The sequence below is a fragment of the Diabrotica undecimpunctata genome, chromosome 4 (genome assembly GCF_040954645.1).
Source record: "Diabrotica undecimpunctata isolate CICGRU chromosome 4, icDiaUnde3, whole genome shotgun sequence".
NCBI classification, from domain to species: domain Eukaryota; kingdom Metazoa; phylum Arthropoda; class Insecta; order Coleoptera; family Chrysomelidae; genus Diabrotica; species Diabrotica undecimpunctata.
This window is the reverse complement of record NC_092806.1, coordinates 30,753,168-30,767,038: the sequence shown is the minus strand read 5'-3', so window position 1 is coordinate 30,767,038 and position 13,871 is coordinate 30,753,168. Positions and strand designations below refer to the sequence as shown.

The following is a 13,871-nucleotide window of genomic DNA, read 5'->3' as shown; positions in this document are numbered from 1 at the left end:
TAAAAATGACTTATGTATATATTTTATGTATTGATTTTTTTTTAGATGATGATGCTCGGTATGAGGGACGGAATCCGTCACCCCCTCCAAACTTGGATAAACTAGCCCAGTCGTGAAAGTTTCAATAAACAAACAAAAAATTGTAGAGTGCAATTTTCAGAGTTATTAATTATTTGTACAGAATATTGAGCATAAGTAAGCACAGTGTACATAATAAGTTGTTTAATTTTTTGGAGATTTATTTTTCGGTGCATATTGCACTAAATATTTTCTACGAATCGATTCTAAGTTATTTTTATGTTCCGGTGATTGTAAAGTTATTGTTGATTTAGTTTTTCTGCTCTCGATTGTAAAGTTTTTGTGTGAAATTCTGTAGATATAGCTAAAAGAGAGGTATGTACACTTGTATATAAATATTTTTATCAAGTAGAAAAAATTAGAAAATCGTTGATTTTTTGATTGCAAACTATCTTTGCAGCATTGATTTACATCAAAGTGCTCATAGAAATCTCATTATATTGTAAATATAATATATATATAACAGAAGTTCATTTTATGAATATTTTATTTGATAAAATATAGTAAATCAATGACGCAAGAATTTGTAAAAGTACAAAATTATTTAAGAGTTGATCTCGTTTTTTAAAACTAAGAGTTTTTTTATTATTTTTATAGAGTAAAACCGCCGATTGGGTTGTTAGATTAATAGTGATGTTAACGTAGATGTTCATAATATATGTAAGTTTCTTCTTAAAAGTTTTTATATTTGATTATATTGTTGTGCTTTTTGTTTGGCGCCCACATGAAGGGGGACCAATTTTCTCGACTGACCTATAGATTGATGAGTATTTTTAAAGTTCGTTTTTGTATTGGTAATACCGTTATAAGGACAAGCAATTTAATTTATATAACCATTATATTATATCTTCTATTTGATTTGAAGTTTACAAAATTTTCAGAGTTCATTTGAATTCTATTTATATTTTAGAATCAAAGATATTGGTCTACGAGCAGTATCTGTTACATAGTTGAAGCTGTTAATATTTTAACACATACCAAAACTCATTTATGTACGAATGATGATCGTTTTGCTCCACCCCTGACCCGCTTATAATAAAAAATTGGCAATGATTTCACATTTATTTTTCAACGTTGTCTCCAAAGTTTTTCCATCTATATGGATGTTGGACACTTACATGGCTACTTCTTTGTTGACAGCTGCGTAAAAAGCGACTGCGACATTTTATGATTATGACTAGTTCGCGCACTTTACCCATGCTGTACAGAACTTCTTCGTTGGTAACTTTGTCTATCCAGGAAATCCTCAACATGCTTCTATTGAACAACAGAAAATATGTAGCTTTTAATAAAGGACCTTTTATTTTCGTGATTTATTTTGACGAATGCAAATTTTGTCTTCTGGATCCTTACCGTAAGTTCCGTTGAGTGTTCGCATTGTTCTTTTAAATTTGCACCAAAATAGCAAAAGTTGGTGATTATAGGTTGCTGGTTAACTAAAAATTGTCCCGGTGTGGTCCTATTTTTACTTATAACAATGAATTTTGTTTTTTGATGTTAAAATCAAGTCCAAACCTGCTACTTTCTGCTACCCTGGTGACAAGCGCTTGCAGACCTTCTGTCTGCAAAAATGACAGTTTTATTAGCGTGTCTTATATTGTTCAGTCGTTCTCCATTTGTAAGTATTCCCTCGTCTATATCAGCTAGCGCTAGATTCATAATGTGCTCCGAATATATATTGAATGGGGACGGTATACATCCATGTAGCACACGTGTTCTTTAAGTTTTGGAAATAGTCGGTAATCGCTATTGGCAAATTTGAATTTAATGAAAACCAAAATTGATTAATACGTTGTAATAAAAACCAACGACGTAAGATCTGGTGATGTAATTGGCCACTGATCTATTGTGACATATTTCATTTAAATAATTTCTTAAAATTTCATTATAATGAGGTGTACAAACATTTTCATTTGATAAACACTGATCTTCTGCATTTTGATAAAAGTTTACCAAAACAAGAATAACTTTACATTTATACATTCTCTGTTTGGAGCCAGGTTTTTTTCCAGTTGCGGACGGTGCTTTTTGGTACTCCTACGGCCGGCTATGGGCCGGTTTATCAGCTCTTTCATTATCATGTATTCCCCAATGAACTGGTACCCATACCATTGTGACACTGTCATGTTCCGCCAATATATCGAGTTCTTCTCGGTATTCTCATGCTGGCCTAGGCCACCTAAGAGCTTCCATAGCCTCTTGATTATCTTTGCAAATATTGATCCGGTTAAGTTCTTCAAAAGTTTGCTACTTCCACTCGACTTCTGCAATTATCTCCATATCTGATCATCACTAAAATTTCAATTCGAAAATATTTCATTATTACTTTTATCGTAAATTAAGTTTTCAGTTAGAAATTTAATATTTCAATGTAGAATTTTATAAATCCAACTTTATTAGTAACAGAACTGATATCCTGATACTGATATCCTTTAATTGTTATTTTCTGGGTAGTGTTTGTTCCTTCTGGACAAAAAAGTTCCTAAAATTGTGATCCATGTATAAGGTTTTATATTTATTCTAGGTGGTAGGTACTGTGTTGGACTAATTAAAATAATTAAGTTAATTAAGCCTAAGGTCATACTACAAGAGGTGAGCGCCAAGAGCTTCTCCATCTGATACTTGAATGGAAATAATTGAAAAATAAATGATTGTTACAGGATTTACATTTACAAATCGTAGGCAATTGAAGACTTGTCCTTTAATCCATAAGTGCTGATATATCATACATAATTTGAACTAATATTGGACTCTAAAAAATTCTAACTATAATTTTATATTTTTTTATATTTTTGATATTGGTTTTTCAATTAAAATGTCTATTTGGCGATTCAAATATTAGTTTATAATTTTAGAAATTCTCACAATCCATTGGTCAGACGTTCTCCTTTCTTTGGTATAATTAGGTAATGATCTCTGTGACTGTTCAGCAGAAAATTGGTAAGACAACACAAAATTTTGACTAAAAATTAATTCATATGTTGAAACGTGTATAATAGGGAAGGGCATTGAAAATACACTCAACTATTTTTAAAAAGATTATATTAAATGTGTTCTTTGGAGTTCAACACTGATCTCCGTGTGCAAAACGTACTATTTGTTATCCAAGTAAGTTCCTTATTTTTTATTGTATTATAAGTAGTAAAATATATCAAAACATTATTTATTAGTAGGTCGTTTTTAGAATGTCTTAGGAAAATACTTACAAACTAGTTTTCTGGCCAGTCCCTTGGATGTCAATACAAAAATCAGTTTCACATGCGTTCAGTGCTCTGACAAATTATGGAAAACTATAAATTGTAACATTTTGCTTGACCATATAGGAAGATCGAAAATACTGCAATATGTTACAGTTTTGAATCTACGGAGTCATTTTTATGTATTGAATTTTGTTGCAATACGCGAATATATATACAGATGCGTGTTAAAAGTCATAACATACGCTGCGATACATGTAATTCCATGTATTCAGCTGCCCTTGCTACTCGGTCTGAGCAACTTCCAATGATTACAGTTCTACTACTTCTATTCCTCTCAGGAAACGTATGGATTTTTTATTGTCTCCTTATAGCTCAGGAAGGATATTTTTCTTAGTTTTTGCAGTTTATCCGGACTACTTTATTTTTGCTATTATTGAATTCATTTTGGGTTTTAATCATTTTGCCATTTACAAAAATTGACTATTTCTGGAATAGATTTTTTTCTATAACGATGAACAATTTTTTATAACAATGACATAACTTGTGTTCACATTCTGTATATCATTTGTACTATCACACTTTCACCATATTGTTGAAGCACTGAGCTCCAAACATAGAAACCTGCTCCAACAATAGCCAAAAATATTACATATAGCAATCTAACAGATCATTTAAAACCCTATTCATTAGTACTACAGCAAACGCCAATTATAGTGAAGTTTCGTCGCGTGGGTTTTAAGAAGACATTAATACTAACATCTCGCAGATATACCACTGGATTAATGCCGAGCTTCCGATCGTTTCAGTGGTCGGATGAGTCCGGTAACAGAGGCGAAATACTCACCTTCCATAAATGACGTTTGCTGTACTTTAAATGTTATCCAAACATCTGGCTTATATTGTAACTATAATTTTTAAGTAATAATATAATAGGAAGGATGGATAGTTCATCTACAGCTCTATCCGCCTCCCTCCAACATGAAAACTTTTAAAATAAAATATTTGTTTTAGAAGTCTAATTCCAACTGTGGAATTATAGGTAGCTTAGCGTAAGACAAACTGACGGAGACAGTGTTGTATTCCATATTTAGTATTTTACTTTAAGGGACAAAAAAAAACATTTATCACTGAAAAATTTCGAATAAAATTTTTTCGTACATTGGCATTGACTAGCATTAATATCCAACTATTATTTTTGACATGTTTTAATCAGTAAGAAAATTGTACAAATATTTGAACAAACAAGTAATAGATTTGATTTTAAAGTTTTGTTTAGTTTTCATATTTTACTTGAACAACAGAAACCAGTGAAATATAAATAATAATTTTATCATACATAATTGTAGGATCCATAGTAATATATGAAGCAACAAGAAGTCGGGAGACTTCTTATTGCTGTATCTAGAGGTTGCTACCAGCGTATCCAGGCATGTTATGTTACTATAACGACCATATAGATAACAGCATTTCATTTCAATTCAAGGTACTACAAGTCTTCCTAACGAAAGGCAAAACCTCGACCTCGAAACACGTGTAGGAGAATGGTAAAGCTTGAGTTGAAAAGAAATGCAATCGTCTACTTTCTTGCTATAGTAATATAGTTAATTTCATATTAACATTACATTAAAAAAAGGAAATAGACAGTTCATATTATAGAAGTAGAAAGTTCGTGTAGACATAACATATTTCCAAGTTTTTGACAGTAAGTCTTCTTGTTTATACAAGTACATGAACTGTTTAATTATTTTTCACATAAAAATTTTACATTTTACTAAATTGTCCACAGCAGTATTTTAAGTGTATCTCAGAGTTTCTTTTGCCAATTTATTCGTTATATCTATATTCCCAGCTATCTCCTAGACTTTTTTATAATTTTTATTCTGTAAAAATACATCTGCCTTTCAGAAAAAAGAAATTTGTAATTCGTTTTATAGAGGGTGGCGTGTTATGCTCCAGAAGACATGAATGTCTATCTTTTCTTTCTAAAAGTTGCAGTGTTGCTATCTAGTTACAGGATACAGTGATATCTATTTTCTGTTTCCATAGTAGATGGTGTATGATGAAATCCAACTAGTTGAAACATGTTGTAGTGTGAATGAAGACAGAATTATTATTGATAACTGTTTACATTTATTAACAACACAGTTAATGCAAAAAATATTTAGCTTTACACAATGTAACATCATCTAAAATACCATAAGTGGCCAGACAACGCAAACGTATTTTCATTTTTCCAGATTATTGCACACATTTCCATTACACAGACGGTATATTGCTTGTTGTTGATTGCTGAAAATAATCACGCATCTTTAATATGTGCTTGAAAACAGAATAATTCATTCTGTAAACTTATAAAGGCGTTGTCATTTCGTATTTTTCAAAAACGCAGAGATAAAGATGTTATCTAATTGACCACTCCACAGTACCTCTTCTTCCAATCCTCTTCATTTCAATTCAATATCTTACAATTTCACTGTAAGGGGGTTGCCCCAAGCGAATTTCATTCAGTAATTGTTTGATCGGTTTTGATTTTTGTTTCACTTGCTTATGTTGATATTTAGTGTGAATTCGAAATATTATTTTGCAGACATCATATCTGGCCATCTTCACGGCTTGTGTTGTTCTAACCCTTAAAATCTTTAGGTGTCAGGTCGCTACGTTTTAGATCATTAGCCAGCGTAAGCATAAAGATATTTTCGAGGGATCCTTCGTACAAGTGTATATATAGGGGGAAAGTGTATTACCTCTAAGGCTGCAGTGAGACAAACCTTCTACCACTCGAAATTTCTATCTGACGGTAGCATGTCCAACTCTCGGAAAGCTGTGAATAATTCTTTTGAAGTAAGCTGAAACTATTAATTTAATCCATATGCTCAAGCTGTATTTTGTCCAAAACTCTGTAGGTTCAACTCTAATATTTTGTATTTCAAAACGTTCCAAAAAATAGCTGGTCTATGTCGCCAATGCCTCATCCTGCTATATACTTTTTCCAAAAGTATTGGTTTGGGTATTAACAGTGAATATTAAAATTATAGTATAAGATCTTTATATAGAATTATGGTCTAGTTTTGAGCTTTTTGAGTAAGGAAAGGGGCTTGAAGATCAATTATATGATATGGTATATGATCCTTGGTTTTATTTTCCCTCGTCTGTTGCACTTGAATTGGACGAAATAGGTATCTGATTTTTGTTACAGGGGACGGACACATATTCTTGTTAACAAGTGTCTACTGTCCATTGCCATAAATCAAAAATCCGGAACGTCATTTCTGGAGTAACAAGACTTTTTCTTCGGAAATTGTTTTTTATACTTCGTGCCGTAGTCAATTGGCTCATTGTACATCTTACATTTGTGTAATCTTCTGGTTCAGGTTTAGTGTTGACGACTAATAACGTGGCCGGGACCGACGGCTTTATGTGCCCTTCGCAGCACTGTGGCAGCAAATTTTCTGGTGTCTGGCGGTACATTCAGCATAGCGCTCCCTGAACGTGAACTAAATGAACTAGAAGCTATGACCAGATAATTCTAAGAATCTCTTGGTCATTATAACCTTATAATGGTTCTTCAAATCGACCCAACAGGCCGCTGTTATGACGACTTCAGTAGAAAAGGTGCTCTAGGTCGTAAGTTTAAAAATTTTGCCAATATAGAAGGCATAAGAGCTAAATGCCAATACCTTTATAGAATTTTATATCACAGCGAGATAACGCCACGAGTAATAGTTTTATTACTTAGTACTTTTTCAATAAAATATTCAAGCGACGTTAACTGTTCTCCATTCAATTTTTATGATTATCATTTTGGCCTCTTCTGTCTATTGTCGGTATATTGTATGTAGCCTTTACCCACGATTATCTTGTAAATAGTGAATATTTAGAAAATATCCTTACTTACAAATTTTCTTCTTTTCCTCATTTGCAAGTACAGAGTATTCTAAGATGAATTTACTCGTAGAAAGACGACCTATTGTTATTTTATTTTTGTATATTATGATTTGTCAAGTTTCAGAAATTTGCAAAAAATTGTTGCTTACCTATCTTAATTGTCGGTTTGGTATCTACAGTCATAACAATTATTTCCATTGTGTTATGAAAATCGATCAAAATTACCTCATTATCCTCTTCTTCTATAACATAATTCGAATTTTCGTCAATTTCGAAAGGATGTGAAAAATTACCTCATTACCCTCTTCTTTTATAACATAATACGAATTTTCGTCAATTGCGAAAAAAAATTTCATCTGATTTAGTATATCTACCGATAATTTATCCAATTTTACAATGGAATCTGCGTTATTAAACTAGTTACCATAATTTACACTAAAAATAAGAAAGTCACCAACACATATGTCAAATTTTGATTCGTCGCTAAAAATTACTCGGGATCAATGTTCTACTGACCAAGAAAGTTTAGATTTTGTCTTTTTCTAAAGAACTTTTTAAACTACTAGTACAACCACTAATTCAACCTTATAAAACTTTAATCCAAATTTATGTATCCAGTTGCCACAACATTCCCTTGACAAATTTCACCCAGTTTCATGATTCCATTCAGCTATAACTTGCTTTGACTTTTTGGCAAGCTTATTCTCCTATTCCTACCAGAAGCTAGTTTTGGACGACCCAGGGCTTTACCTTTTTTTATCAAGATACTTCCTGTTTCCCCATAATTCTTTATTATATTTCACACTGTGGTTTTAGGAATATTAAGGTCATCCGCTAATTCACGGAATGTTTTTTTTTTGTGGCAATAATCACCAACTTACAAATATGTAGAGATACCTCGCACCATTTTATTTAAATAATACAATGATCCACTCAAACAATTAACTGTAGAATATAGTAAGGTTTGGTAAAGTGTCAGGCATTGTTTTCGCAGCCTTGTCTTATTTTAGCAGTTCTTTCATACTGCCCCTCTATTTAGTTGTCACTAATTTTTACATCGTTTAATGATCTTATTAATTTATTTTATGACTTAATAGGTTATATGGGTTGAATAAAACAATGTTAATTAAGTTTTGTGATTGTTTATTATTATTTAAAATATTGTTTATTTAATTTTATTGTCATAATTAATAAAAAATAATAGTTGTTAGGCTCCTACAAAGTGGTAGAAAATACAAGATATTATTTTCTACACGAAATTGTTGGATATAAATATAACAGGTATTTATTACATCCATCGATGCGATTATTTAATTTTCTTTAATTGTTGGTTTCAATGTAAATACAAAATTCAAATTTATAAAATTAAACCGAAATAATAATTCTATAGGAATCACTAGCTTTAAAGTACACTTCCCGTCATATAAAACTGGTACACTTTTTTTCCCAATGTAAACCTGGGTTCAAACTGGATACAGTGGTTCGTGAATTAATTCGCTGTTGCCATCACAGATAACGGAATTGCACTAAATCTAATTAAAAAAAATAAAGTTATTATTAGATAGGTATTATTTTTATCATTAACAACAAAAAACCGTATTTAATAAATTTAATAACCAGAGATAGGGTTCAGCTAATATCCAAAATATTTGAAGGATCTTAAACCTAGATTATTGACACAAGGAACATTGGAATGCATCTATTGTACCTAATTTTTTACTTCAATTACCTACCGAACACGAACTGTATTTTGTATCAATAAGTTTAGTCACAGGCCAACTACCAAGATTTATTTATTATTTATTATATGAACGATAACATTAACAAAAACTAACATACTTTATCCTACATAGATTATAAAGTGACAGTTACAATCCAATACCTCACTGTAATGTTTTATTATAATAATTTAAAGTTATGTCTAGATTGATTTTATCTATCACTATATTTGAATTGCAATATTTTCATAAATTATAATAAAACACAAATCAAGGTATGAGTACTTAATTGAGATAATGAAAAATTACAAAATTAATATGAGAATTTTTTAGGATGCATGTTTAAACAAATTTAATGTGACTGACTAATCGAGAATGCTCGATGTTTTAGTTTTTAGAATACTCAAAACTGGCGGTCTGTCACACAGCCCTGCTTTTAGCTGATTTCATATAATATTTTCGTTGAACTGGCAACAGTGCCCTAGAAATTAGAATGACGCATGTGACAAGATCAACTTACACAACTTGAAAAACATGATTTTCGGTAATAAGTGTTGTACCAGTTTTTTATGACGCGAACGGTACCAAACCCGAAAATCTTCAGCATTTCTGCGTGTTGTCGATAACAGAGTGTCGTGCGGTGATCATTATAAACACACACTATTCGGGTAGGAGTGATACTATCTTAAAGTTTCAAAAGTTAAGACCACTTAATGAAACAGTTTCCAGAAAAAACTTTAAGTATAAGTGAAATCTTGCCTGTAGATACACGAGGGAAGTTGCATGAAAATATGCATATGTAAATGTTCCATTATTGATTAATCTAACCAAACGATTAAGGCTATGCCATATGGAATAATTTTAATTCTATACACCAGTATTTCGAATAATGCATATATTTCGTTAATACGGTGTATAGTTTTTAAACTCGGTTTTGTTAATTTAGTTTTAGCTTTTGTTTTCCTCGCTAAAATTAGGGATAAGTATTTTTTTGTTATTTTTATTGTTATTCCAATATTTGGATATTATGACAACCGTAAACTACAAGGTATTCATTAGTAGCTCTAGTTCTAAATCTATAGTAGACTTGTTATTGCTGGCAGATATATCAACAATCAGTCATTGAATAAATATATCCACTAAATTCTGCATGCTCTGTCAGTCGAATATGAACCAGGATAGGGAACAGACAACATCAGTATCGATGATTTTTTGGCAAAGTTGAATTCTCAGTAATTAACAAGCTTTAAATTGTAGCAAATGATTAAAAACCATCCACAATTATGGAATACCAAGTGTAGCCTCTTCCTTGATTCGTGTTTCGTGGTTATGCCATTTTCCCCATACCTGATTTACTCTATTCCATTTGTTTTATGTGTTTTTCACCTCATCTCTATCCTTACATTTTGTTTTGAGTCAATTAGAATCAATATCCACCTAAATTTGTTTCAACATCATTTAGCCAGAGTAGGAATCGGTCTTACAGAGATATATTATGGTTTCAACCAATTAGTTCTTTTTTAATACTTTAATCAGAAGACTTTTTCTTGGCCATGGCATACTATTATGCTACAAATTTATGACAGTTCAGTTAAGTTGTGGTGATTTCATATGTTGTAGCCACATTTAAACTGGTATGATATACAGGACTTTCAGTGTTAAATTGTATATTTGGTTTACCCAAATTTAGATTCTAAACTTCCATTTTGATTATACTGTAATTATACAGAAATAACTATTAAGAACTCGGGTTTTGAGTCTCCCCTATTAAATATACTGCCCAAATAATGTTGGCGGTTTCGGATGTTGTCTCAGTACACCAATACGAGCCCCTTCTCGTGCCAGTTAGCCCAACCTTAGATTGAAAAGAAAAGAAAATTTTACTTTAAGCATAAACTTTAACAGTTTTAATTCATTGAACAACATTTTTGGATTTCCATAATTATAGAAAATATTTTTTAAATTAATGAAAACAATTGTTTAAACAAAATAACAACAAATTACAAAAAAGCATAGAATATCTAAAATATTAACAAAAAAAATGTGGAAGTTTACCACTAAGTCACATCTCCTTTATTTTAATTCCATCAAAAATTCTTCGAGGCATAGTTTTTACCTAGTTCTGATAAAATTCCAGTGTAAATGAATCCCATATTTCTTAAAATTTTTGCTTAAATTCGTTAACGGACCTTGCAGGTTGTTTACTCAATGCTATTTTTAATTTTGCGCCACAAAGTTTCTATCGGGGACAAGCCTGACTGTTAGAAACCCATTCCAGAAGTGGATTACCGTGGTCTTTAATCCATTTTAAACTCTGTTTTGAGTTTTGGCAACCTGCGCTTCCCTGTTTTGAAATCTTCCGCTGATGTTAAACTTTGTTCCATAAACGGTAAAATATATTCTTCTAAAATCTTCTAAATGTTTGTTCGTATTTAAAATTCCATCGATAAAATGCAACTTTCACTCACCTTTAGACGGCATGGTATCTCATGACAGACGCAGGAAATTTGACTTTTCATTTGAGACATTTGCGATGAAAAGCTTCATTTTTACTGCAAATAACGCGACTCATACTGTCTCCAGACTCATCACTCCATTGTATTGCATCACATCGTGAATGTGCCCAATCTTTCGTTCTTTTGACCATTTAAGCCTATTTTTCTTTTGTTTTAATATTAACAAGTGGCTTTCCACTATTATTAAAATCCTAATTTGTGTTTTTCTTGGTGACATGTTGGTCTAGAAACGTGTCTTCCAACAACGTCGCTCTAGATAGATAACTTGCCCGGCGACATTTCACTAATGCGTCAGTTAATAATCTGCTTCAGTTATTTTATTTTGTGGTGACCGAAACTAGTTTTTTATCCTCTGACTATATTTTCTATACTATACTGTGACAAATGTAACATATTTGTGATTTCCGAATTTGATTTTCCTGAATAAAAGGATCTAATAAGGATTAAACAAATTTTCTCATCGATAACTTTACCTCGATCCATTTTGAAACTCACAAAAGGCAATATAAGCTTTAAAATATCACAAAATACATTTGATACTAATTGAAAATTGTTTTGATGTCATTTTCCCATAGCTACCTCTGGTTTTAAGGTAATTATAAAGACAAATCAACGTATGTTGATGTAAGTGAATGAAAAGCCACGATTTAGCGAAAAAAAAAAATGTTCTTGTTGAAAATAAATAAAAGCCCATAAGGTGTTTTTAATAAATATTAATAAAAATGTCATATTTATTAAGAGATTTAGATTCTGATTCTGATTTGTTTATGGTTATCGCCATAAACTGCAAATTCCATAGGTGGGCCAACTGACATGCGAAAGGGGCTCATGTATGGATGGTGTGGTTCCCGAGTTTTATGATTCTCCTACACTTGTTGGCTAATATTTTAAATTATTGTTTTTTCATAAAATGTTTATTTTTTTAGTTTATTTATTATCTCCCGTCATATGTTTAATTTGATACGGAGCTGCTTTCATGTAGTAGAGATTTTTATGTTTCATTCTTCTTTCAAGTTCTTTATCGTTCCTAACAGCTTTTATGCATTTTTTAAAGTTAACATTAAATTGCATACTGCAATACATAAGGTACGTTTTATTATAGTATTACCACATAAATACAAATTTACAACCATTGTTATTATTGACTGTATTTCATATAAAGGTGTACATATATCATACTAGTGATAAGTTAAAGATACTAACAGTATACCACTTATTAGAATATGTCGATACGGATATTAATGCTTAAAATTAAGGTGCAACCTGCTGAATCTGCTTTATAGTTACAGAATAAATTTGAGTAGGAATATATATGTAAAGGTAAAATGACTGCTAACACATCACTTGTTTTTGAGGTCTCTATGTATATAGTTGAATCTTTAAACTGTAAATAAATATATTTATATATTATATATAGATTTGTAAATTTCGTACTACAAACCAGTGTAAGGTATGTTCATAAAAAAATTTCGATTATTTATTTAACGGTGTCTTCAGTGCACGAACTAACGTACCTATAGAGATGCAATGGAGGCCACCGAAAATATATGATTCGTAAATTATTTTTTTCCGTGTCGTTATTGTACAAAATTTTCGTAATAAAATTTCTAAAATGGACATAAAAATAATTTATCTGTATCAGTATTAAATATCGACTTGATGCGGTAATAAATAGTTTGCGAACTTTCAAAATTGTCAATGAAACATCAACGAGTTTATTCATATAAAACTATTTTAATATATAACGTCGCTGTATATAATAAACATTTAAATAATTTGATGTTGGTACAGAACGTACAATTATTAAATAAATTCTCTAAAAATAATACTTAGTTTTATTATAACGCTTTCTCCCTAAGTTTCAAAATTTCCTTATACACACACAATCCTTAGATTCTAAACAAATAATTTTATTCCATTGAAATGTTACATTTTTTATGCCTTAGCGTTTTTGAGAGTACGTAATTTTATTTTTTCAACTAGCAACGCTACAAAAAAATTGTATTGCTGGATTTATAGTTTGACGGACTGTAAACGTAGACGCACTGGAAAAAGATCAACATATAATTTTGTATACTCTTATTTATAAATGAACGTAAACGCATGACGGTAAGTGAGACGAACTGGAACGGAAGAGTTGGCCAACTTTCATCTCTTAGGCCTTATGCACATGAATCGTATCATCATGGACGCGTATAAGTTTCGTCATGCAGCGACGATTCCTTTACGCCTTAAAATCCGTAAACGATTCGATTTGCAAGCGGCATGTGATCGTCTTGTTTTAAGGTTTTCCATGCTTTTACAGTAGTTGCAAAGATCTCAAGTGATGAAGAGGACTTACTTTTGTTAAATTATCTTCACCATCGCAAAAAAAAAGAAACAGGAAATTTAGGGTGCATCTTTATATCTACAAAAACTACAACACAAGGTTATTTATTGCCGCCAAAGAGTTGTCGGAAGATGACTCTAAATTC

At 31.2% G+C, this 13,871-nt stretch overlaps 1 protein-coding gene across 5 annotated transcripts in view; it reads left to right on the top strand.

The window, feature by feature from the left end:
* upSET (SET domain-containing protein upSET) overlaps positions 1-10,764 on the top strand; it is a 43,739-nt gene extending 32,975 nt beyond the window's left edge. For all 5 annotated transcript variants that reach the window (XM_072529264.1, XM_072529269.1, XM_072529266.1 and 2 more), the window contains one exon: positions 46-10,764. In XM_072529264.1, the coding sequence (XP_072385365.1) occupies positions 46-116 (71 nt within the window). In that variant the 3' untranslated portion in view covers positions 117-10,764. The remainder of the gene's footprint in view (positions 1-45) is intronic.
* Positions 10,765-13,871: the final 3,107 nt, after the last annotated feature.